The 27289-nt window shown below is 45.3% G+C and overlaps 1 protein-coding gene and 1 long non-coding RNA gene across 7 annotated transcripts in view; one reads left to right on the top strand and one right to left on the bottom strand.

Moving 5' to 3' along the window:
- Window positions 1-11480, bottom strand: part of LRATD2 (LRAT domain containing 2) — a 32025-nt gene extending 20545 nt beyond the window's left edge. For 2 of the 6 annotated variants that reach the window (XR_014843367.1, XR_014843368.1), the window contains exons 1-2: window positions 11147-11480; window positions 9368-10599 (exon numbers count right to left, since the gene is read on the bottom strand). Coding sequence is in view for 4 of the 6 variants with exons in the window: in XM_005662852.4 (XP_005662909.1) it covers window positions 9565-10503 (939 nt within the window). In the remaining 2 variants the exon portion in view is untranslated. Of the gene's footprint in view, window positions 1-5567; window positions 10600-10696 lie in introns of those variants that run through there. The other 4 variants (XM_005662852.4, XM_005662850.4, XM_005662851.4 and 1 more) reach the window with 4 other exon arrangements.
- An 11196-nt stretch (window positions 11481-22676) lies between these two features.
- LOC146403674 (uncharacterized) lies at window positions 22677-26727 on the top strand. Its single transcript, XR_014843366.1, has 2 exons — window positions 22677-22903; window positions 24068-26727. It is a non-coding gene; the product is annotated as an uncharacterized LOC146403674 (long non-coding RNA).
- The last annotated feature ends 562 nt before the right edge of the window (window positions 26728-27289 follow it).

Raw genomic sequence — 27289 nt, 5'->3', positions numbered from 1 at the left:
TTTCAGGAGCTCCCGTCATGACGCAGCAGAAACGAATCTGACTAGGGACTATGAGGTTGCGGGTTTGATCCCTGGCCTTGCTCAGTGGGTTAAGGATCCGGCGTTGCTGTGAGCTGTGGTGTAGGTCACAGACGCGGCTCGGATCTGGAGTTGCTGTGGCTGTGGTGTATGCCAGCAGCTATAGCTGCGATTGGACCCCTAGCCTGGGAACCTCCATATGCTGAGTGTGCAGCCCTAAAAAGACAAAAGCCAAAAAAAAAAAAAAAGATTTCAAAAAAAATTCTAAACTTTTTTTCAAAATAAAGGAGACATGGATTAATTTACTTCTACGATCACCTTTTTCTTTAGCCATGGCCGATATTTCGATTTCCAATATTAAAAATCATTAACAAAATTTGTAATTCTCAGAAAGTTTGTCTATAATTCCCACTTTTCATAATAAAAATACTCCCTGAAATTCAGCTATTATATTATCATTATTAACTTCTTTACATTTTACATATTCATTTTTGTATGAATGAAGTTTAGGGCTATGGTCAAGGAATCAGTATTAATTAGCATTAATTAACTAGAATTAATTAAGTAGAGCAACTAGCAACTTCTATAACCATCTCAAAGGATGAAATTGCACTTGGAATCTTATATAAAACCCTGCTGGAGCTGGGCACTCCTCACACACAAATGTAGATCCAGGGTCCTAGAGGGTAAAGGCATTTCCTTGGGGTCATATGTTATATCCCTAATGGAGCCATTGGTAGCAGGGACAACCAATATGGCCACCACACCAAACCCAAGAGCTTCATATGCACTTGACTTCCGTTGTCTCATGTAAGCCATATGAACAGCCCTATGGAGGAGGCCCTCCTAATAGCCTTAGTTTTTACATAAGTCCAGGTGGCTTGCAGAAGTTACTAACTTGCCCAAGGTCACACAGCAGGACTTCCATTGGAGCCATGATTTTCAACAGGTCTGTGTGACATGACCTCAGCCTGAAGGGGTAAAAGGAGCCACCAAAGGGCAGACAGAAGAGGGGAAGTTTGAGGAGGGATTGTCACAGTGCACAGTCCCAGAGAGGGGTAATCTTGGATCGGTCAACATTTACCTTGGCTTGTCACTGCTACATATTAACAACGTCAAATTCCTCTTGGCTGAGTTGCCTGTCCCCTTGTTCCTGCCTCTTTTTGGCCTTCCAGAGTCACTGCCACCAGAGTTGCTCCAAGAGTGAAAATATGTGTACTATCCAGATAGTGCTGCCTGCCAGATGTTGGAGCTGCATAAGATGCTATGCAATCTCCCAGGGTAAGAAAGGATGGGAGTGGTCAGAGGCTCTCAGAGGAAGAACCATAGCCTGGGGCAGCATTCCTGTTCCAGGGCAGAACCAGTCATTTATTAGCTATGTGTTCATGTACAAATCACCTCATTTCTCATTTCTTCAACTATAAAATGAGGATGTTAGCATCTGTCCAAAAAAGCTGTTTTGATGATTAATATAGGACAGTGAAGGCAAAGCGACCTCGTCACAGTCAATATTATTACTGCAATATCCCCTCTTATCCCCTCTCAGCTCTCCAGCCTCTAGTACCTTAAAAGCTCTCAGGAAATATTTGTTGAATTAATGGGTAAGCATATAAAATTAAAAACCAAGGTAAATGTTTCTTCTATTAGAGATCAAAGCTCAAGAAAAATTTCAAACAGTGCAGCTGTGGCTAAACAACTCAAGTATTAACTAGAGTTCTTTTTCTTATGCTACCAATTTCTTCTATCTAGCTAAGAAATTCTCCAAGACTAAAGAGAAGACTTCTCTCTTAAATAACTTTGGAGTTACTGTTGTGGCTTAGCAGTAACAAACCCGACTAGCATCCATGAGGATGCAGGTTCAATCCATGCCCTCCTTCAGTGGGTTAAAGGATCCAGTGTTGTGGGGTAGGTCACAGACGGGCTTGGATCTAGCATTGCTGTGGCTGTGGCATAGGCTGGAGGCTACAGCTCTGATTTGACCCCTAGCCTGGAAACTTCTATATGCTGCAGGGGCAGGCCTAAAAAGACAAAATAAATATTTGTAAAATATTTATTTTGAATTAGACACATACCATATCCTATATTTTCTTTAATCTCAGTAGCTAGTGATCTGGGCTTTATATGCATTGTTTCATTTTGTGCTCACAAACAACCATTTAAAGTTAATACTATTAGTATAGTTCAGTTATATCAGCTATGATATATATATATATACATATAAATTTATTATATTATTTTACAAATACAACTGATGTTCAGAGAAGTAAGTGACTTGACCGATGCCATAAAGCCACATTGTTCAGAGGAAGAAATAAATTTTCCAAGCGGGTGCCTAATTTCTCCCAAGGTTACAGGAGAGCTAAGCAGAGAAACCCAGGTAGTTTGACTGCCATCTTTTAACATTATTTGATTCTGTGGGCCTAGGTCAGACCCTCTACCTCCAGTTTAGCTAACAAAGAATCCTCAAAGTTAAAAAGAATGCAAGGAATATCAATAGACACATCTTAGGAGTGGATTACATTCTTGTTTAAGTTTCCCAAAAGAAAAGAGCAGAGAAGCTCATCTTTTGAGTCATTTATGGTCTCACTGTACAAGGCATGAGAGACTATATTGCAGTGGTGGCTTGTATTAGCCAACTGAACAAAATGACATCTTTCTCAATAATGATTCCAGTGACATGGAAGCTGTAATACCTCTTGCCACCTCTTACTTCTGCTCCCATCCAGCCTGGCCTGGCCACTTCTCCTCACACTCGCATCAGGCAAAGGCCCAAATTCACACTCCACATCAAAGCTTGGCTGATAGTCTACGCCATCAAGCATGAGCAGTACAATATCTAGTTCTGGGAGAGGGGAGGAGAGAGTCACTCATTTGCTCTCCCTGTTCAGTTCACCCTAATTACCACTGCTATGTCACCTCTTCAAACCACAGTCCTGATGCCACCTTGAGATAATAGCAGGGCTTGCTAGTGTAGCAAACCACAACTCCCAAATTCATGCACTCACTAGGACTTCGAGGGTCTCTTTGCCTGTTCCCGTGTTATGTGTCAGATACATAAATGACAACGTGTTGCTTGCTGAAGGAGACCCCAGAGAAATGGACACCATTAGATTGTGAAGCAAAAGCACTCAATATTCATTCGTTCACTTCCCAGGAATCCCTGAATTAATGTAATCAGGGCCCACTCTGAAGCACGTGGCTTTCTCCTCCACCTCTTCCAAAGTTCAGCATAAATGCGCCTTCACGAAGCCCTCGTTGACTCACTGATGGAGGGAGATCTTCTCCCTACACCCTGCACATTTCCTTCCCTGCACCTATCACAACTCTAAATTCCTTCATGTGAATTTTTTTTTTTTTTTTGTACTAAGTAGTTATCTGCCTTACCTATTAGTTTTTAATTTGTTTTTCACTTTTCCACCACACCTGCACTATATGCAAGTTCCCAGGCCCGGGATCTAATCCAAACCACAGCCTGGACCTACACCACAGCTGCAGTAATGCTGGATCCTAACCCACTGCACCAGGCTGAGAATCGAACCCTCACTACCACATAGACAACACAGGACCCTTAACCCACTGTGCCACCGAAGGAGCTCTTTGCCTTACCTATGTGCGGACAGAAAATATGATCTGGTGTATCTTTGTATGTAAGACACTGGAATTTAGAAGCCTTCGGCTGAAGTACTTTGTGAATATGATATTAGTTATATCCTTTCCTCCATTATCATTGTATCCTCTGGGCTTTGATCTGATTTCTCCAGTGGGAGTACTCCAATTAAACCAACACACATCTGCTTTATTTGAGTATCTACTAACCCTCAGCCCTTCACAAGGCCACCTTTCATTATAATTTGTTCCACATGTATGAATGAAATTGATTTCCCCTTAGAAATGAGCTCAGGGGCAGGGACTATCTAAGGTTTTTATGTGGCTGTAACCCCTTTAAGTTCTAATACCTGGTCTAGGGTTCAGCATCCTCTAGCCCTTCATACATAGTGCCTTGCTGTGATTGCAAATGCAGATACTAACCTTTCTTGCATCTACTCTGCAGGTAAAATTGCTATATTTGTTTAATAAGCAGTTTTTCTAGCAAATTCAGTAAAAGGAATTAAAAGCCCTTCTGCATACATTCTGGCTCTGTTCACTCTGGAGGTCCTTTTAAACACTTTCAAATGTGCCATTTTCCTGCATTAAGCAAGCTCAGTCCACTTAAGAGAAATAGGAACAGCAGCCGCCACTAAGTCACCCCCAAATAAATGCACATTCTGTATTATGTTCCCCTCCTTCTACTTTCTTGTGCAATGAGAACCATGACAAATTAAGGGCTAGCACTCTAGGGAAAACTGGCCTCACTGCTACTTGAGCTCTTGATAACCTTCAGCATTCAACACTCTTCCTATTTAAAATCCTCACAGGGGAGTTATTTTTTTTGTGGCTCAGCAGGTTAAGAACCTGACAGTGTCCATGAGGATGTGGGTTCGATCCCTGGCCTTGCTCAGTTAACAGTAACGTGCGGGGTGGGGTGGGGGAAGGGAAATCCATTTGCTGCAGATATGGCCATAAAAAGAAAAAAATTAAATAAAATCCTCAGGGATCTATTGATGGAGCCCAGGTTTTTGAGTCTCAACAGGATTGTGGTAGAGGCTTCAGGTGCTGGCCTGAGTGCTGTTGACCTCCCACCTGCCAACCCCAGAGGCCACATCTGCTCCTATACCAACTACTACAACCTGCATCCTTTATCATGTCAACAGCGCCATGTGATCACACTTGCCTGTTTCCTATAATTAAAAGCCTATTCCCTTTGCTTGGGATTCTGAAACCACCTAAGACACAACATGGGTTACTGATCTTAATACCAAAACTCCCCAGTGCAGATTCCAAAATGTGAGTGTGGGTTCCTGCAACGTTTGCATTGATTCTGGGAAGAAAAAAAAAAAAAAAATCAATGTGCATTGAAAATTTATGTTCATAAGACATTCTTCATGAACACGGAGCCTATAAGCAATGGGTGATTAATTCTCACACAATAAATGCAGGGAGGGTTTTCAGTCACTAAATGAATTCACCAAAGTGTTTACCGAACAATTTAAAGATGAAACACACTATTATTTCAGAAAAACTAGTTGAGCCAAGTAGCTAGGACTTGGAATTAAAAAAATAGCAGGAAGTTCCCGTTGTGGCGCAGTGGAAACAAATTTGACTAAGAACCATGAGGTTGCGGGTTTGATTCCTGGCCTTGCTCAGTGGGTTAAGGATCCGGCATTGCCTTGAACTGTGATGCAGTTCGCAGACGCAGCTCGGATCTGGCATTGCTGTGGCTGTGGTGTAGGCCGGCAGCTGTAGCTCTGATTTGACACCTAGCCTGGGAACCTCCATATGCCACAGGTGCAGCCCTTAAAAAAAAAAAAAAAGGCAGGAACAAAGTATACAAATGGAAAAAAATGTATATAAATATAGTGAGGTCTAAAAGATATTTATTGGAAACTCTCAGAGCATTTTTCAAAAAGACTAGACAGATTCTATTGTAATAAGACACAGTAAAGAGGAAATGGTTTAAAAGATGTCATCAATCTTTTATTTAATTAAGCACTTGCCCTTCATTTTGAAGGAAATGATACAATTTCAAATCAGAACCTCCTTCTCAAGAAGTGGTTTGAGAACATAACATTGATTCAACATATAATCTTCAACAAAAATAAAATTTACACAGTTCACTAGGAAATAAAATGCATGTGGGATTTATCAAGTTAGTTGATGTAATTCTCCATGAGTCACAAGTATTAGCGCTAAGAACAAAACAACATAGTAAGCTGAATAAACCAGTCAAGTTTATAAGTTTATAGTTACCCTGATTAAAAAAAATCACAAATAAAATGTAACTTTCCAAACAAATCCTTTCAATGATCATGATCACACTAGATTTTATTCTAATTTACAAAAAAAAAAAAAAAAGGTTAGACAATCACATACTATGAAGTCTTCAACACAGTGGACTCCATATGAAGGAAAAAAAAAAAAAAACAAGTAGTCCTTAAATTTTCTTCACTCTCCATAGCATATGTTGTAGAAAATTAAAGTTTTGCTTCCAAAAATATGTTTCCACGTGGTTGTGGTGTTGTCAACTGGTGCTCTTATGGCCAATAGCACCGAAGACATGAGAAATTGAACCACTGAAGTGTTATTTCTTCATAAAACTAAAAATTTCCTTATAGGTCTGGAGTATAGTCTTCTGCTAGGCATGTTAGTGCTATAAAGTCATTCTAAATTAAATGTGGAATAAAAGCTACAAAAAGCATGAGTTCTTTTAATATAAAAAGTTATGTAGCTGAATTTGTGGGCTCCTTTGCCATACATAAGCCGTCTCAATAAAATATTTGCTCGAGTAAGAAAATAGAATTTGTCTGATTACATTTAGTATACGTTCCAGTTGGGCGTCCTGCTTATCCCTGCCAGAGCTTCTGAAGAACATTAGAATCAATATTCCTTTCCTTCAAAGAGCATCGGTAATTTCACAGTACAAAACAGCTCTAGAGTCTTATTCCTAAGGAGAAACAACAGTTATTAAATATATATGTATATATTTTTTAAAGTGCCAGATGCAGCCATTGCCCGAACATTAAAAACTTATCCACAAAACTGCCGTCTTCAGAAGAGATGCCAACAGTTGGTTCAATCCCCTTTCCTTGGAAACTTCACTGGTTTCTGGCTGGCTGGTGCTTTAAGCATGATGACCCTAATAAAACTTCCAATGCAATCACTGTTCCAAAGCATTACATACTTCACACCTCTGGTACCCCGTAAAGACAGACGAAAAAGCAGCATCTGGAGTAGATTTCTCTTCTCTTCTAGCTCATTTTCAAGCCCTGTTACCAAAAACCTCTTCTCTAGAGGCAGAATGCTACTCTTGAGGTGCATTTTACAGGAGTTCTTCCTTCAAGTTGAGGTTTCTCACAAAGAGGTTTGTAACGGAGAGTCACTCCTTTGGTGTGACTGATGGCATTCAGTTTCTTTCTTTTTCTTTTTCCTTTTTTGCTTTTTAGGGCCTAACCTGCGGTATATGGAAGTTCCCCGGGCTAGGGGTCAAATCAGAGCTGCAGCTGCTGGCCTAAGCCACAGCCACACCATATCCGAACCACATCTCTGACCTACACCACAGCTCATGGCAATGCCAGATCCTTAATGCACTGAGCGAGGCCAGGATCAAACCCACATCCTCATGGATACTAGTTGGGTTCATTTCTGCTAAGCCACAATGGGAACTCCGATCGCATTCGCTTTCCATTGAAGGGTGAAGGCAGGAGACAGAGACGGGGGAGTGGAAAAGAGAGCTGGCTGGCTAGCCCAAAACTGCTAGACAGTGCTGCTCTGTTCTCTCCTGCTGTCTGCACAATGGCCATTTACATTCAACTTTCATTTGACTGTGTTAAACATAAAAAAAATTCCAAATCTAGTAAGCTCTCCTAAGTATCTTTACTCATGTTTATCCCATTCCACTTTTCCAGAAGCAAAAGAACAGAAATATAAAGCTGTGAGATTATTAAACAAGAAATCTAGATCAACATTTCCAACGGAAGACTGATGTTTCTCCAAAGTCCCAGACCAGGGCTGAGGGTTGTTCAGCTTTAACAGTCAAAGCGATAGGACCTGTGTGGGGGTCCTGAGAAAACGGAACATAGCTAATGCCCTTGGAATTAAATCATTTCATGTTATGATGAAGGTTTAAGCTTTTAAAAATTATGGCCTCAATGTCCCACGTTTGAAAAAGTAAGTATACAAGGAAATCTTTCAAGTCTTGTCGCCTTGATTTAAAGCTCCCCAAGCAGGAGGCCCAAGGATGACCACTGCTATAGACCACTCAAGTGTGATTCTACTCCAACTGTAAGAAGTGGGTCATGAAATGACTTGTTCAGTGTAATTCATAACAATTCCCAAGAGAAAGAAAAAACTTTACTCAACTTTTGAGACAGCGTTAGCAGTGCCATTGTACAGCAGAGGATTCTGAGATCAAGGGCACACATCATCAAAGAGCACACATGAAAACAAAGGACAAACTGGACATATTTTTAGAGTCTCACAGTAAAGCAAACACAGCAGCAGATCCAGACAGAATCAGCCAGCCTGCTTCAGACACATCCCACAATCACCAACCTAGGCTTTAAGGACCTTCACCAGATTTGGTACTGACTACACCAGGTGGCATTTATTTGTGACTGCTGTCACCTCTCTTCATTGAGAGCATTCTGAAGGAGTGCTCTCCAAGCAACAAGGAGACTGCAGCAATATAACAAGACTTTACAACTTGAATTAAATCACATTGAGTGTGGCTAGCAAAATAACAACTTTGTCACTGAAATATGCCTCAAGCCTAAGATTTCACCACCAGCAGAAAAGTAAGAGTGAGAGCCACGGAGATGGGGCAGTGAGGGGGAAAAAAAGTTGGAAGACCACCACCAAAGCCTTCCACTTAAATTTAAAAAAAAGAAAAAAAAAAGAAAAAAAAGGTACTTTCACTATTCGGGAAGGGGATTAGGTCAGGGAATGAACAGGAAATTGACAAATTCCTGCCAGGGCAACCCTGTTTGGCTGTTTCTGTAGTGGATACTTTATGCGGTGGCAGCAGCCAGCCTCACAGTGTGGCCTGTGGATGAACATGGTCAAGCAAGTTTCATTAGATCAGAGACACAAAGGCCTATTCCCTCTTAGAACTAATAACGCAGCTGTAAGTGCCTACAACCTACAACAGTGGGCGAGGAAAACAAAGGCGACAGAACGGAAGCAAAAATGAATCCTTCCCTTAACGGGCCTGTGGCAAGGATTTACTTGTAACCTGGGAAGTGGCTGGCCTGCGATGCAGGAGGCCAACTTCAGAAGACAAACCGCTCAGGGATGGAAAGGGGGGAGGTAGCAAAGTCTTTGTTTTGCAGCCCAAGATTACTCAATCATTTGTTACACTTCACAGGGGGCTCCTTTGTTTCAGTCTGCTGTTCCTAGATGGGTCCTGGTTCCACCAGCCCTGCACCCCAGGAAAACCATAACATAAATCATCCCAACTTCCCAGTTCCCTCACACTGCTCCTAGGGGTTAGCACCACCACAAACTTGCTCTGGCCTTGGTACAGTGTATCCTCCAAGCCTAGGGTAGGAGGGGAAGCGGGCAGAAGGCAATGGCAGATACTGGTACTCAGAACTTTGCTCCACCCCTGCGTGCATAAGAAGGGGCGATTTTTGGACCCATGTCCGGCAGGTACTTAATATCTGGCAAGTCCAAAATGTGCCTCACCTCGGAAAGGAAGACAGATTGAACGGGCAGGCAAGAAGCCAAGAAGCGCCCCCAGCCAAAATGCTCCTACCTGCTCCCTCTTCCTCCTCCGTCCAAGATAACAAACTCAAGCCACAGCTGGCAGCGCTTTTCGCCAACTCTCCGTTTTCCAAATGGCCCAGGAGCCCAGTTGGGACCCAGAAGATGGTGGAGGAGGGAGGGAGAGAAGGGAGGGGGCAGCGGCTGCTGCAAAGGCTCCCTCACGCAGCTCCGCACTCAGCTCGCCTGTCAGTGCACCACCGCCTCTCGGTCCTCCTCCTCTTGGCCCGGCGCCTGGGGGCGCCCGGGAGGCGGCGTAGTCCGCGCGGCGTCGCTGTCGCCCTCGTCCGGCTCCGCGGGGTGCAGGTGCGTGGCCAGCTCCTGTAGCACCGCGGCGCGCCCTATCTGGTCGTTGCGCCGTTTCTCCATGATCAGGTCCTCCAGGCTCTGAAATTCGAGTGTGTGGCTGCGCTGCGCAGAGAGCTGGATCTGCAGCCGGTAAGGCTGCTTGCCAATGCGCAGCTCCCCACCGATCTTGAACTCACGCTTGCCGTAGCGGCACCAGGCGGCGAAGCTCTCAGAGTTGCGCCAGCTCAGCTCGCGCTCCTTGGCGCCCACGTGCGCCAGCGCGTTGCGCACCACAGCGCTGGGGCTCAGCGGCTTGTAGCGGTACAGATCATTCACCACGCGGCCGCGCCGGCCCTGGCTGGCGTCCGTCAGGAAGCTGTTGCTCACCTCCAGCCGGTGCAAGTGCACCACCTGGAAATTGCCCACGTAAACAGCCCAGTGCGGGTACTGCGCCTGCGACACAAACTCCACCAGGTCGCCAGGCCTGCACTTGTTGAGCAGGTTCTCTGGCGTGTAGGTGCTCAGGGCGGCGGAGCCTGGAGCGAAGCTTTTCTGGTAGATACACTCGTCGCGGTAGAACACGGAGCACTCCACCTCGTGCAGCCGTGGGTCATAGGGCTGTGGCGGGGGCAGGGGCGGCCCGTCCCCGCTGTCGGGCAAACCGCCGCCACCGCCATCCAGGCCCTGGGGCGGCGGCTGGGGCTCCACGTCCTCGTCGTCATTGGAGAAGATGTAGGAGACTCCGATTCGGGGCCCGTCATCCCGGTCCACTCCAGTCGGGTCGGCAGTGGGAACTTCCTTATAACTTAGGTGGGTCAGTTTCTCCACCTGGTTGCCCATCACGCCGTGGACACACGTTCACACCGCCGAAAGAGGAGAAAGCGAAACCACCACTAGGGTCATTGGCACAGGTCCCCGGACCGGGGCTGAGACCACCTGTTGGGAGAAGAAGGCAAGGTAGCCATGTAGGAGCCATTCGGTGAAATGGGCGATTTGTTCTTAAGAAGAAGAAAAAAGACTGAGGGCCAGGCACCTGGAGTCATTTTACTAGGCGTCTCAAATGTAGCGAGCTTTCCCTCAGTTTTCCACCTCCAGGGTCACAGTCAAAGGAAGCCTGGCAACTCCAGCTCTCCCCCTCCCCCAGCCCTTCACCTCGCCTGGGCAAAAGCCCATTGCATCAGCGACTCCTACCGCTTCCGCCAGCGCCCTAACCTGCCAAGCCCAAATAGGAGGGGGTAAGAAAAAGAAACTTTACTTCAATTCCCCTTTCCTACTCTCACTTTCACCCCAGGGGCCTAAATTAGCCCCTGAGACGCCCTCCCCGCCATCTAACCGTAGAGAGAAACCGGCGAGGAGCCGCCGCGAGGCTGGAGCAGGTGAGCGGCCCAACCTGGCTCACCTGCGGCGCTTTCTCCTCCCTCCTCGCCCGCCTCCCCCCCGCCGCGCGCCCGCCCTCTAGTTCGGGTTACCTGCGTGAACTCACCCGCGGAGAGGTGGAGGCCGAGGGGAATTGGGAGGGGTCCCCAGCCGCACCCTGAGACTTCTAGGACGAGTTTGCAGGTGTGGGCTCCGCAGTCTCTCCTCTCCAGGCGCAGGCGGCTGCGAGGCTGGGCAGGGGGGAGCGGCGCATGTCTTGCCCCCGCGTAAGACTTGAAGGGGGGGAGTGATGCCTCTTCACACGGCACCTTTTCCCTCCTGCTGGGGCTGTTTCTCCCCCTCAACCGGCTCCCGGGGAGGTGGGGCTCTCCAGAAGAAGAAGGAAGCAGTCTCGGTGCCCGGCGGCTGCAGCTCCCGGTCGGGCCGGGCGAGCAACAAGCGCCGAAGCGGGAGGGACGGGATTGTAGATCCGGCTCCCGGCTCCCAGGGCGGGAGCGCAGCCCCTGGCATTTAAAGAGACAGACGCTCGCTCCCGGAGCCCAGGTCTTTCCCGCACCGCGCGGAGCCTCGGGCATCCCCGCCCCCTTCCCCGCCCCGCCCACCCAGACCAGGGGGCTCCGCCCAGGCCACGCCTCCACTTCGGAGCGGGTTTAAATCCCGCTAGTAAATAACCAATGGGTTGGCTGGACTGGCAGTCTGCGCCCCTCTTGTTGTACGCATAGCCCCTGGGAGTCCTGCTTCCCCTCTTAAAGCAAGGCCTTGTGGGGCCCTCGCTGCTTGCTCAGGTTGTATTTTTCGGAGCTGTGAGCTTTAAAAAGAAGTTGTAAAGCAAACGCCACCTGCCAGTGTAGAAAGAAGAGAGGGATTAAGAGTTTGGTGTTTGTTCTGTTTCCCTTTGCCTGTTCTTTCCCAAAGTACCTGGAGAGGGAGGAACAGACATTAGGAAACAAAGAAACTTTTACTTCCTTCTTTTCTTTCCTAGAACCTATTTCTTGCCAAAGGTCACAGAAAAGAATTTTTTCCTAGGCAGACTGGAGAAGTGCTTCAGTTTAAAAGTGTTTACAAAATAAGTCCTGTGAAACTTTCAGGTAAGAAAAAAAAAATTCGCAGGAAGGAACTGTAGAAAACAGAACAAAGACCTAGTTAGTGACTTGCTTCCAAGACCAGGGCTCTCTTTATTAACTATTAACGTTGCTTGAAATTAGCTCAAAGTTGATTTCATAACCTCCATTGTTTTGAGAGTTCCCAGTTCAAAAGACAGTGAAAGAAAGCATTCGGCTCTGGTTGTTTTTCTTGGCGGTAGAGGATGTAGGAATTGCCTAATTGTCTTTAAATTCAGAGCATATTAGCAGAGGCCCTCGCTGGATATATTTCCTTCCTGCTGACTTACAGAAGGAAATGACAGGAGACTAGTATTGCCTATAACCTCCACTAAAAGAGGGCACTCCCTCTCCCCTCCATGCTGGTTTTGTTTATTTTACCTAAGATGGAAGCTCTACAAAAGTGGTTTTCTCACTCTCTGTCTCTCCCTCTCTTTTTTTTTTTTTTTTTTTGGTTTGCTTAAGAATGCAACTCAAGACCTCCTCTGCTCTGTTTTCCATCACTGTTTCTTTTGACTCAATTTTTCCAGGTAACACGATTATTTATTCAGTGGGTCTACTGACCAGTGGAAACAGGAATGTACTAATACTACTGCGATCCTTTTTAGTTTGAGGGGGAAAAAAAAGAAATCAATCTACTTATATACTTTGGAGCCCAGCAATCAATATTGGCAGGGCTGTGATGGAAGTTAGTCCTTCAGCAAGTCTAAAATCTCAGTGTAAATTAGACCAAAAAGGGACTTCTGTGTGTCTGCTGTGTAGATTAAGTCTTTTCTGACCGGCCTCAGGCATGTGTGACCAGATGGGTCCCCCCTGAACTTTTTGATAACCCATGCTCTGGGGGCTGCTGTTTTACCTGAACGGTTTTTGCCACTACGAGGTAGGCTCATGTAGATGCCCATTTTACAGGGAGGGGTTAGGCTGAGAGAGGCAATGGCAAGTTATCCCACGTCTGTTAGCCTGGGGAACCTCTGCTACCCTCAGCTGTGGTGGGACACTTTGCCCCTAGGTGTGGGGTAGGTTGCCTAGTGATGGAAGAATCCACTGAAGCACACAGCAGTGTGATGGTTTGCTGCCAGCACTCTGGGGTAAAGATCTAATGATAGTTGTCCAGGTGTTGATCTTATTTCCTTGACGAGCTCTGACCAGGTACACACTAGTGGCTCAACAACAGTCCTTGAACTGACCAAGTATAAAGTCTCAGCAGGAACAAGCTCTGAGTCAACTTTATGGCCCAATGCCTGGCAATCAGTAAGTGCTCCATAAATGCTTAATGGATGCTTTAGGGGAATTCTTGGCCATCCCTATAGCCTGCCTCCTGTGTAGCTTCTTCCATTAATTCCTGTTTCGGACCCAACCTCCCTCTGCTCCCCTAGGGCTCTTGGTTAGGGGTTACAGAATGGCTCCCAAACTTGCTTTGTTCATCTGAAACACTTGTTTAATGAATTTAAACTGTCAACAAGTTGGAGACTTGGGAAATCTCATAAAAATTCAGATTTCCATGGGAATTCCCATTGTGGCTCAGCAGAAATGAACCTGATTAGGATCCATGAGGATATACGTTCAATCCCTGTCCTTGCTCAGTGGGTTAAGGATCCAGCATTGCCATGAGCTGTGGTGTAGGTTGCAGACATGGCTTGGATCTGACATGGCTGTGGCTGTGGCTGTGTCTGTGGCGGGCAGTTGCAGCCCTTATTCAACCCCTAGCCTGGGAACTTCCATATGCCACAGGTGCGGCCCCCCCAAAAAAAGCCACACACACAGATTTCTAGCTTCACTTGAAAGTGCTAATGACATGAGACCATTCGGCCCACATTCCAGGATGGCAACAAAAAGCTAGCGCTGAGCCTTCATTGCCTTGGAGATGAGATATAGCTTCCAGTTGGCCCCAACCTCTGTCCTACCTACCTGACCTATGTGGATCCTTGAATAACCCTGGGAGCCTCTGAGTTGGCTACCCCTGCCATCCAATTTCTGCACTACACATCATATCACTTGATTTATGTCATTCAGCACCTGATCATATAGCATCCGGTATTATTCTTTAATTCATGTTTTTTCTACAGAAAACTTAATTCGAAATATATTTCTCGAAGACCTACCTGATACCTGTTATTCTTATACACTGCCCATTTCTTCTACAAGTACAACAGGTATCGTGTTAAGGTTTTGCCTTAGGACAGTATGACATGTCTTGCAGGAAGGCTACGTAGAGGATGCTGTAAGAGGAAGTTTCAAGATGTATGGATACAGAAGTGAATATTAAAGTGCCTGCCATCAGGGGCTTGGACTAGTGGGGGTGGGAGGGACACAACTCTAAAATTAACAATGACAACTACCATTGACTGAGCTCTTGATTCTATTATAAAGGTCAGTTAAGTTTAGAGAGGCTGAGTGACTTTTTCTAGTTGGTAGGTGGGATCATTGCACAGGTCCACTTGACTTCAAGGCCTGTGCTCATAACCACTTTGTTTTAAATAGAGACAAATACATTCTTCAATGCTTGACAAATATTTGAGTTTCTGGTTGTGCTGCGCTCTAGAGATAAAGCCACAGACTCAGTAGACAAAGTCCTTTCTCTTAATGGGTCTTATATGTTGATAGGAGGAGACAATGACAAGTTTAAGTAAATGAATAATAATTTTTGAGAGATAAGAGCCATAAAGAAAATAGACTACAGTTATGAGATGGAGTAACTGTGGCTACAGAGAGGAGGTGGGAAGGCTTACTTTGGATTAAATGGTCAGGAGTTCCCGTCGTGGCTCAGTGGTTAACGAATCCGACTAGGAACCATGAGGTTGCGGGTTCAATCCCTGGCCTTGCTCAGTGGGTTAAGGATCCGGTGTTGCCGTGAGCTGTGGTGTAGGACTCGGCTTGGATCCTGCATTGCTGTGGCTCTGGTGTAGGCTGACGTCTACAGCTCCGATTTGACCCCTAGCCTGGAAACCTCCACATGCTGCGAGGAGCGGCCCAAGAAAATGGCAAAAAGACAATAAATAAATAAATAAATAAAATGGATTAAATGGTCAGTGACGGGCTCCTGTGCTGAGACTTGAAGGATGAGAAGGAGGTGGCCTTGGCATTCCTTCCACGAGAAGACTAGAAGCAAAGGCCCAAGGTAAGAGGGAATTGGGGTGTTCAGGAAAAAGGAAGAAGATACAGTTGCAACTAGAGCACAGTAAGTGAGAGGGACTGTGATGGGTGTGCAGTTAGAGCCATGGGAAAGCTTTGGGGGTGTAGGGTTGTCACTCTAGCTGTCCTATGGAAAATGGATGGTAAAGGGGTGAGAGGAAGCTGGTCCTATAAATGAAAAGGCTGTGGGGACAAAAGGCATTCTTGCAAATGGAGCCTGGTGAATGAAGGAGAAAGCCATGAAGGCACCTTCCCCAAGAGCACCCATAAAGAAACCTTAGTTAGATTTGAATTCTCAGCTGTACTGTAGCTTCACCCTCAAGCAGTGACCCAAGTGTCACATTCCACACACCTCCTTGGAGGGAGCACTCAATAAAAACAAGTTGTGCTGAATGCCAGAGAATCACTCTCACAGTATTCCTGCCCAGAGCAGTGAGGAATAATGGAGAATTGATGTCTCTACCTGATAAGGCAGTGACACCCTGACTCTGCAGGTGTAGTGGAGAGCTCTGTTTAAATGGCTCAATCCAAGAATGTACAGAACAGGAGCACAAGGGCAAAATTAGCTGATTAGACACTCTGGAACTCTGCCTGTTCTTCAGGCTGGGCCCTAGGCTCATGGCAACCTCAGATACCTGAGTGAGTTTGCTGGAAAACAGGATCCTCCACACCTTCCTTACCTTGGGTAACTTCCAGACTTACCTGTGCCTCTTACCAATGCTGGGGTTTTGTTGAGACATAGGAGGTGAGTGGTAGCAGAGTGGAAACAGATGACTTGGGTTGGAGTCCCTTTTGCCAGGTATATGACCTTGGAGCTGTCTCTTACCCTCTTGAGGCCTTACCCAATCTCTAAAGTGGGGCTCATGATACTATTTGCCTCACTGGGGAATCCTCATGTGAGACAGTGTATGTGGAAGCACCTTGAAAATCCTAAAGGCTCTGTAGGTGCCAAACGTTATTTCCACCCACTAGCTCTAGATTAGAGCTGTGTTAGAGCCAGAGGATGATTTTCATATGGGGAGGCAAAGGATAACCATTTAACCTGAGCATCAGCTTACTAAATCTCCATGCCAATCCTGTTTTGTAACATTTTCCAGATAAGAATACAAAGGTCCAGGGATAGGATTCTTAGGGATTGTAAGTGGAAGAAGCTGGATTCAAATCCAAATGTGGCTGGCTCCACATCCACCCTTTTCACGCCTCATCAAGTTGCATCAGTCGCATTGGCCTGTGCGTTGTTCATCCGGGGATATGTAGAGTGACTAACTCATCCTGGCTTGCCCGGAACTATCCTGGTTTAGCATCAAAAGTCCCATGCCCTAGGCACATGGACACCCTTGGCTGCCCTACCTTGGTGGCTCCCTACCCTGGTCACTCTGCTTTTTCTACACCAGTAGCTTTCAGGGACTCGGAGCAGGGCTGGGGATGTTGCTGGGGTGGTGGAGCAGGGAAGGGAGCCGAGAGAAAGGTGAGGACTAGTCCAGATTTCACTCTCACAAAGGGCCTCCATCTCCAAACAAGGCTGTATACACAGCAGCAGCTACACAAACCCCGGAAGCTTATAAAAGAGACAGTGTTACAGCCTGCTTTGGGCATTCATTCATTTTTTTCTTTTCTTCTTTTTTTTTTTTTTTTTACTTTTATTCTTTCCAGGAGGAAAGAACCGGCCTGAAGCTGCTCTCTCTCTCTTTACCCTCCCAGCCTGCCTGTCTTGGGCTTGAAAACCTGCAGCAAGAGTTTTGCACTTTGAACAATTCCTCCATCTCCAGATTAAGGAAGAGCTTGCTGAGTGTTATCCTTTTCCTTGGCCTCTGCATTTTATTTCCTTTTGACCTCAGATCCCCAGAACAGGCTCTGGCAAGTGGGCTGGGATGGAAAGAGTCTGCCCTGTGGGTTGGGGTGTGGAGGAGATGCCCTGGAGAGGCATCTGGGGCTATCACCCACCCCGGCCATCAGCTCTCCTTGCCTCAATCCTGTGCCTAAATTGTGAGGAAGGGTTTAACCCTTTCCTGGGAGAGGGTTAACCAGCCAGAAAAACACCAAAACTTGTGCCTCCTGGAAGCGTGATGTTTTAGGAGGCCCCTGACATCATATTCGTGTGTTGAACAGTAGTTTGATTTGTGCTCAGGAGTCTGAGCGTGTAGCTGGGCTCCTGCAGAAGCCTCATGAAAGATGCATTTCACCAGGCAGTTCTAGAGGAGAGACCAGCTTAAATTACAGCTCTACAAATCCAAATATTGGCATATCTGCAAATCCAAGTGTAGGTTTTTTTTTTTTAATCTAAATTCTAAGATCTTATTTTGCACTTCTTGTGCAAGAAGGGGAGGATGAGCTATTCAGAGGAGAGACAAGGCTGTCAATAATGACAGAAGCTTCGGCAGAGCAAACCCAACCTCCTTTTCTGTCCTTGGGCGTTCTTCATGCTTCCAGGGAAGAAGGAGCTCCGAGGAGAGAGAGGAAGACAGCCTTTGTTCAGCATGGCTCTCTGCAGGATGGACTAGGGGGACCTCCAATCCAGTATAACTGGAGCCTTAGGCTCACCAGATCTGATTGGTCAATTTCTATCTGCTTTGCCCAAATCACTTTGAGGCCTGAGGCCAAGGGATCCCCATCAAAGATTCACCTCCCTATAGTCTATTCACAGCCCAGCAGCCCCCAGCAATCCTGTGAGACCGTGAGCCTCACTGGGTCACTCCTCTGCTCAGAATTCTCCCATGGCTCCCCATCCCACTTAGAGAGAAGCCAAAGCCCCTAAAATAGCCCCAGAGACCTGCCTGCCTCCCTCATCACCTGTCCCCTTGCTCAGACCAGCCACACTGTCCCCTTGCTGTTCCTCCCCCATGGTGAGCTTGCCTCTTGCTCCCGTTTTCAACATTTTCGGTTCCTTCTGCCTGGAACACTTTGCCCCCAGATATCTCCATGGTGTGCTCTTTAGTCTTGACTCAGATGTTAGCCTCTTGGTGCGCTTTCCCCAACAGCTCTACTTAAAATTTCAAATGTTCTTTCATACATACTGTGCACTGAAGATAAAAAAAAAAAAAAAAGCACAACCTAAAAGTTGAGAAATATATTTTATTCCACAGACTTGTCGAGGACCTAAACCTGGGAGGTAGCCTCTCAGACAGCTCTGACAGATGGTTGATTTCCAGTTGATTGAATGAGTAATTTGGACTGCATGAGCAAGGAATGGGAAGGAGTTCCCCCTTTACATGGTGAGGACTTACCTTAGGTCCAGCCCTGCCCTGGGCCCTGTGGCTGGAGATAAATGTGCAGCAATACACATGGCAGTCAGCTACTATGTCTGGCAGTCCAGTTCCAGGAATCCTTATTGAATACCTAGGTTATATCACCCATCATTCCTGTTTGCTCTACGAAAGAACTGAAACATGATCTTTGCCCTCTGGGAGCTCAGAGACCCAACACCCCAGCTAACACCCCCTGAACATCAGTGGATATTCAGTAAGCATTTTTGAAGGATTGGATTAATGAGTACATAGAATGGGACCTTTGTCTTAAGAGTCTTAAAAGTAGTTGGGGATATCAGACAAGGAATATTTAGTGACTGATCCAAAAATAAAAGTATGTTTACCTGGCTTTTGCCCATCAGAGGGGCTATAACTACTCTGTGAATACTTTTTGCAGGGGAGGGAAGAAAAAGTTTTTTGCTCTACTTATCTTAGGTTGGTTGGCTGGGGTTCTCAATTTAGACTGACAAAATACAGAATAAGAAAAACAAATAGAGGTTTACTAACGTGTGTCACGTATACACAGGAACAGTCTGCAATGAACAGATAAAGGGGTGGTTAGAGCTTGGGATTGTATAGCATCTTAGCCAAGAACAACAATTTTGCAGAGAAGCGACAAGACAAAGGAAAAGAAATTTGAGCTTCTAGTGATGGCAAATTGTGGGATGGCAAATATATGGGGAAACCAATGGGGGATAAAGGCTAGTAAGGTTTGTTCTTGTAGACCCATTCTTTGTGCCATCTTGTCTGCAATGATAAGGCTGCTATCCTCCTCCTCATATGGAAGTGGAAAAGGGGGCATTTTATTTTTATTTAAAAATTTTTTTAAGTATAGTTGATTTACAATGTTGTGCCAATTTCTACTGTACCACATAGTGACCCTGGTATACACACACACACACACACACACACACACATATACACACACATAGTCTTTTTCTCATACTATCTTCCATCATGTTCTATCCAAAGAGATTAGATGTGGTTCCCTGTGCTGCACAGAAGGACCTCATTGCTTACCTGTTCTAAATGTAATAGCCTGCATCTACCAACCCCAAACTCCCTATCCATCCTACTCCTTTCCCCGACGCCATTCTCTATATGTCTGTGAGTCTGTTGTATATAGGTTCATTTGTGCCATATTTTAGATTCTACATATAAGTAATAATGGCATTTGTCTTTCTGATTTCTCTTCGTGTGAGAATCTCTAGTTGCATCCATATTGCTGCAGATGCCATTATCTCATTATTTCTAATGGCTGAGTAGCATTCACCACATCTCCCTAATCCTTTCTTTTATGGATGGACATTTATATTTCCATGTCTTGGCTATTGTGGATAGTGTTGCAATGAACTTAGGGATGCATGTATCTTTTTGAATGAAAGTTTTGTCCGGATATATGCCCAGGAGTGGGATCATATGGGAGTTCTATATTTAGTTTCCTGAGGAACCTCCATACTGTTTTCCGTAGTGGTTGTATTTTATTTATTTGTTTATTTTTTTTTTTCAAATTTTTTGCTCTTTTAGGGCCATACTTGTGGTATATGGACGTTCCCAGGCTAGGGGTTGAATCGGAGCTGTAGCTACCAGCCCATGCCACAGCAACTCAGGATCCAAGCTGTGTCTGTGACCTACACCGTCTGCGACCTACACCACAGCTCACAGCAACCCCAGATCCCCAACCCACTGAGTGAGGCCAAGGATCCAATCCGTATCCTCTTATATGCTGGCCGGTTTGGTTTCTGCTGAACCACAATGGGAATGCCTTATTTTTTCATTTCATGCTGCCCCCAAGGCATATGGAAGTTTCTGGGCCAGGGATCAAATGGGATGTTCAACTGTGACCTGCAAAACAGCTGCAGCGACACCAGATTCTTAACCCACTAGGCTGGGCCAGGGATCAACTGTTGCCTCCACAGTGGGAAAGCTGGATCATTAACCCACTGCACCATGGTGGAAACTTTCAAGAAGAGAAGGGGGCACCTTAACAAGGGAAATTTATGCTCTGTTTTCAGGCAGATAGTGGGAAGACAGCTTTTCTTGCATCTGCTTCTTCTCAGTTGTCCTTAATTCAAGATAATTCTGGTACCAAACTGGCCTATTTTAGGGTAGCATTTTCTGCTCCTCTTCCTTCTCTATGGACCAACAAAAAGATGAGGTCTGGTCTCCAGGGTGGTAGGATGATTTCTTCCATGACAGCTGCTGTGCTAACTACTTGTAATCACTATGTGGTTAATATTCCTCACAACTTCACAGGGCAGCTCTATTATTATCCTAATTCCCATTTTATAGCCCGGGAAAGTGAAATGTCCTGAGTGACTAATCCCTGTCACAGAGCTGGCAAGTCATCCAAGCAACTGGATATGGACCCAAGCAGGTCTGAACCCAAGCCCGCTGGACAGGACTCCTTGGTACTCCGACCACCGCATGTCCCATCTCTGTCACAAACAACAGGAAGGAGCTTCACTCTGTGAGGCAAAATGCAGACGTTAATGCAGTGTTTCTTTTCCCTCTTCCTCCTCCTGTGAGTGGGGCATGCTACACCCAGAGCAGTTAGCCCCAGGGTTTCAGACAGGTTTCTTAGAATTTAGCCTGCCCACACTGATTGCAGAAACAGACTGATGGCCCCACTGGGAAAAGGAACCTGAACCTCCTGTGTAAGGATGGTCTGGGGAGAGGGAAGAAGAAACAACCTGGGGACCCTGACAAATTTGACAAATGAATGTATTACCGGGGGAGGGTCTGAGTCATTAGAGCTTTGGGGATGTGCCAACGAAGACAAATAAATTGGATTTCAGCGTGCTGTAGGAATCACTACACCCCTGTAGGCACTTTACACACCACCCCAACCTGAGCGTGAAGTCTGCCATTTGGGAAAGGTCAGAAAGCTTCCCTTCCCACCTGGGGAATGTCCCTCACCTAGCAATTTAAACATTCCAGTCCCCATTGTCAGGGACTAGATCAAGACTTACAGTCCTCAGCCCTTTGCATTGTCCTCCAGCCCCAAGGGGCTTCTGCCTCCTGAGTCATTATGTAAATAACCTACCTGCAGAATCTAAATCCATTAACCTGGAACACGCCCCACCCTGATGATCTCTACTTAACTGGATGTCGGTTTAACTGAAGGTTAAATAAAACCCGCCCTGTTTCATGCATTGTTATTGAAAATCTTTCTAAACTGTGTTAGTTCACTCACCTGCCTAAGTTTCTAGAGCAGAATGAAAATAATTACATTTTTGCTTGATGATCAGACATCTTGCAGTGCCTTGGGGCACTATTCTGCCTAACAGTTAGGATTGAAATTTCACTGTAGTTGTAGACTTTTGTGAGAAACCGGGCTCTAATGGTTCCAAGCTGAAGAAGGAATTTTAATTTCATTTTGTTGAGGGAAGTGCAGCATCTTATTTTCCCAGTGCTTAGAGGGGTATCAGGGCATTTTTCTCAAAAATGCTGATGAAATCGATGAATGTCTGATATGAATTTATTTCTTGCTGTTGTTTTTCTTTTCCTCCAATAATAGTATCTGCTCTTTATTGATTGCTAGTGGTGGTTCCAGGTATTGCTCTAAGCACTTTGCGTGCTTTATGTCTTTATCCTGCAGGTCAGCTTCAGAGAGGTTGAGTGACTTGGCTAAGGTTCCCAAACTAGAAAGGGACAAACGGAAATTCGCATTACTTAAGGGGTTTTATGGATGGTACTTTCCATATGCACATGAGCCTAGATAGGCAGGAAAGCCCTGAAAACCAAAAGGAAGTGGAACTTTCGGAAATGAGAGTTGAAGTGGTACAGTCACACACACACAGATACCTCCACCCACACCCATAGATACACAGATACCCACACACTCCTTGGTCCTAGACTCCCCATCTGTTAGGGAGCCAGTACAGTGTAGTAGTTTAGAGATGTGATTTTTCAAATTATCTGCAGAAAAGGGCCAGGCTGTTTTTATTGCCTGTTGGTTTGGTTTATAATTTCCAAACTTTCTGTGAGTTGATACCTTTGTAAAATAACACACATAAATTACTAGAAACATGAAGATTATAATAAAATGACACACAAGCCCATTTTTTAACCTTAATATTAGATTTAGCAGATATAAAATAATCAAATCACCATCAAATACTTACAAAATTTCATTCCCAGTTTCTGTTCTTATTTCTCTGTGGACAGGTAACAAGCAGTGGGTGGATAGGCAGAGGCACTCACCTTCCACTTTGCAGGCCTGAGTCAGATTGACCCTTGCTTCTCCAAATGCCTGTTTCCAACAGGCAGCATGGGCCTCACTCACGGGAGAACCGAGCTTGCTAGAAATGCAGGGTCTTGGGCCCCATCTCTAATCTGCTGAACCAGGATCTGCATTTTTAACATGACCACTAGATGATTCTGGTGAGTTTTTTGTTTGTTTATTTTTAGATTTTTTTTTTTTTTCTGGCTTTTTCGGGCTGCGCCTTAAGCATATGGAATTTCCCAAGCTAGGAGTCTACTCAGAGCTGCAGCTGCCAGCCTACACCACAGCCACAGCAAAGTGGGATCTGAGCCTCATCTGTGACCTACACCACAGCTCACGGAAATCCAGATCCTTAACCCACTGAGCGAGGCCAGGGAACTCCTGATTCTGGTGAGTGTGAAGGCTTGGGAAGCATGTAGGCTCTGAAGCCTGACCACCTATTCTTTTTTTTTTTTTTTTTGGTCTTTTTGCCATTTCTTGGGCCGCTCCCGCGGCATATGGAGGCTCCCAGGCTAGGGGTCCAATCGGAGCTATAGCCACCGGCCTATACCAGAGCCACAGCAACGCAGGATCCGAGCCACGTCTGCAACCTACACCACAGCTCACGGCAACGCCGGATCATCAACCCACTGAACAAGGGCAGGGATTGAACCCACAACCTAATGGTTCCTAGTCGGATTCGTTAACCACTGCGCCACGATGGGAACCCCTGACCACCTATTCTAATCAAGCTCTATCTCTTACATCTGTGTGACCTTGGGCACATCAGCCTCCCTGGGCTTCAGTTCCCTGGTGCTACAGTACACCCCTTCCTGGGCTGCTGTGAGCTCTGCAAGGTAATGGATCTGGAGGATTAAAAGCAAGCGAGCACACTCAGCGGAGCCTGCACCTAAGCTAAGGGCACCATAGTTATTCTGTTACTGCTAATGATTTTTTTAAAAATTTCCTTAGGCTATCCTGTTGTCTATGAAACATAGGCACCCAGGCCAAGGATATTTACTTTGATGTTTGATGTTTAATTAGTTGTCAGTTGGGTGGAGGGTTCCCCTGATTCTGGGTCATTTGGCTTTGGGGCTACTGATGCTGGTTAAAGCCCAATTGGATGGGTTCCTCACCTCACTCAGGATCATCTATTGGTACTAACCATCCTGCAAGGCCCTGAAAGCTGGTGAGTCCTGGTTTCCCAGGCTGTCGAGGGAAAATCTCCCCAGGCCTTGGTGGTGAGGGGAAGAAGCCACTGCAATTCAGCTGGAAGTGGTTGGGGTTTCCATGACAGCAGTGACTCTGGTTGCTCTCTTCCTTTTCTTCTGTTACTTCTCCAGATCAAAGCCTGTGTGTCCTCTAGTGAGACTGACGATTTTGTGAGCCTGGAGCCAGCAAAAGGCAGCAAACAAAAGTGGAGAGTCAAGCCAAGTCGAGTTTGCTGGAGATTTATGCAGAAACCTCCCCACAGATGCAGGGCTGCTGGATTTACAACAGGGGCGGGATAATTTGTTCTTGTGTGCTAAGATAAGGGTAGACAAATTTCATGCTGAGATGTCAGCCCCTATCTGCAGAAGTCAGGAAAGATTCCCTGCCCTGTTGCCGAATCGTGCGCCTGACAGATTATCCTCAGAAGGTTATTTTAGGAGACTTTATCTGGAGGTCACACTGGGGCCCAAATGTGAAAGGTGAAAGGACGTGCCTGGGTGCAGAGGAGGAGACTCCTGTGAACCTGCACATCTGGGAGCTCAGAAATGAAAGCGGCTGCGGCACAGGTTACAGTATTTGGAAAATCCTGGAGAGAGGCTGGTGTGGTATCAAGCAAGCATACCTGGGCATGATTGAGGAGGTATGCCAGGAAACGTGTGTTCCCATTTCAGCCCACTCTTGGCCTTGGTCCAGCAGTCTTACCCACCCTAGACCTGCCTCTGCCCTTCATTTGCCAGCATCAGGTAGATAAGTGCTGTTGGTTCCCAGGGTTTCTCATCACACCTCCAGAGAGGAAAGCCCTCACTGAGCTGAAGGAACTGGCTGAGCATCTCTGCCACATCTTCTGCCTCTAGAGGACAAAGGCAGTGTCTTGATAAATTTGTATCCTTTATGTGTAAACTGTTGTATGTGTGGTAATAATGTTGACAGAAATAAGAAAGAGAGCCAGAGCTCTGAGGCTGAACTCTTTAAGAAACCCAGGGAGCAGAAGTTCAGTTTAGGACTAAGTGACCAGGCTGGTATGATAGAGAAGAGATTGATGCCAAAAGATGTGTGTGCTACGATTGTGTGAAGAGTAAGGCAGACATACGTGTAGACATACATGCATGCATATGCATGCATGCGTGCGTGTGCACACACACACACACACACACACACACACACACACACACACACACACAGGTATATCGCCATCCACCCTCAAGAGAGCGTTTGTGTTCAGCCAGAGACAGAAGAGACAGGACAAGATCCTTCTATAGTGCATATAATATCATCCAGACTCTCAGGCTTCCCCTATATAAGACTTTGCAGATTATTAAGGGCTCTTATTTGTCTTATTAGTCATGCTTTCCATATTCCTGGTACAGTGAATATGCATAATATATTTTGTGGAAAACAAAGGATAATATATGTATTTCATCCTTTGTTTTCCTGTAGAGGTGTGTGTGTGTGTGTGTGTGTGTGTGTGTGTGTGTGTGTAAAATTCATGCTTTTGCCCATGATTTTTCCACATACAGACTATATCTGTAAGTTAACCCACAAAGCTCTCAAGCATGGTTGTCTCTGAATAGAGATCTAAGGGTTGGAAGTGGGAAAGAGAATACCTTTGCATTCTCTTTGATAATCCTTGAACCTTTTAATCATGGATGTGGATTCCTTATTCAAAACAATGAACTATAAAAAACCCACAAAACCAAAACTAAACTATGTTCCTGTGTCTGCCTTACACGCCAATGTTTCTGAATTGGTTCCTCTGAGTGAATGATTGTTTCTGAATGTGATTAACTCAGCATATTTATGATACAGTTGGAGGCTGTTTATGATTCAATGGAGGGAAGCAGATTGATGGAAGACCCTTGGAGGTGAGGAGGATGGGAATGCTCTAGAGGAGGGAAATTCCTCCATCCTCAGCCAGGAAAGGCCAGATTAACCACTAGGGAGTGAGGAGTGTCAGTAATTCCAGTAAATCAGTTAAGAAATAAACTGGACTCTTTGTCTCGACACCTCACTGAAGTGGGAGCATGGGAATATCAAGGACTATTGGGAGATTTGAACTGAATTGAGGGAATCTATATATTTTTTTTTAATTTTTGAAAATAAGATGGCTGTATACACCAGATATTTGTTACTGGGCTAATCTGTGGCCACATGACTGAGATGCAGACTTTTAAAAAACTATCTGACTTTGTTTAGTACCTGTATGGAGCCATATAGTGAGTAAGTATTTTGCAGGTCTTACCTCATTTAATCCTTAAACTATCCTGTCAAGTAATATCCCATTTTACCTGTGAAGAAATTGAGACCTCAAGGAGTTAGGAGTTAATCAATTGGCCCAAGATGTCACAGGTAATATGGCAGAGTCACAAAATGGCCCCAAGTTCTTTTTGATTCCAGACCCTTGGCTGTACCCAACACTGCCTGGAAGAAAAGGAGCCAGGACATAATTATCCACAAGAAACTGGAAACTAATTATGGTAAGGTGATGGCTCTGCAGGGATTGTTAATACACTTATTGCTAACTCTACTCTCGTGGTTCAGATTCAGTAGGTTTGGGCTCAGGCATGGGAGTTTGCATTTCTAACAAGTTCTGAGGGGATGCTGATGCTTCTGGTCTAGGCGCACCACTTTGAGAACTACTTTCATAAATAAAGAGATTAGAACAAGGGCTCTTAGAACTTATTTGGTCACTTTAGAATCAAATATGGGAACAGGGCAATTTCATGCTATTTATATTTTTGTAATTATTTCCTTTGTGTTTTTCTTTGGATTTTAATAAAATACTTTTTGGAAATATCTACCCATCTCATCTATTTTAAGGGGATAGAGGGAAATGACAATGTGTCTACAAGCAAATCAGAGAGAAAGGGGGAGCAGTGCTCCTTAAGATTTGGAGTTCAGAGGCAGCCCCAGGACTTCCCCGAGGAAAGCCCAATCACTAGTTAGGACTCTTCTGGTTAGAAGAGACAAAAATCTAACTTAAGTCATTTAAGATTGTATTTGGCTGTGTGTAATAGAAGCTTGTTTTACACAGGTATCTTGAAACAAAGTTTCTGATTTTCTTGTACAACACTTCTAGAGTTAAATGGTCACTGACATTGCTTTAGGTGCTCAACAATATCAGGTCTGATATTTCTGTGATTCTTTATTTTCTTTTTTACTCGGCTCATTTACTCACTTAAAAATTTTTTTTTCTTTAACTCATTTACTCAAAATGGCTGCTGTGACCCCAGTCATCACATCTGTGTTCTAGTAAGAAAGAAAATAGAAAGTGGAATGGGTGTGGTCCATTTCATAAATTGTTCATTTCCTTTTTTAAGGCTTAAGCTGCATCACCTGACCATATCTAGCTGCAA

This window comes from Sus scrofa, chromosome 4 (genome assembly GCF_054392235.1).
Source record: "Sus scrofa isolate SSC_HxYL_T2T_F1_AM1 chromosome 4, Sscrofa_HxYL_maternal_Yorkshire_Landrace_v2.0, whole genome shotgun sequence".
In the NCBI taxonomy this organism is placed as follows: domain Eukaryota; kingdom Metazoa; phylum Chordata; class Mammalia; order Artiodactyla; family Suidae; genus Sus; species Sus scrofa.
This window is presented reverse-complemented; position numbering and strand designations above follow the sequence as displayed.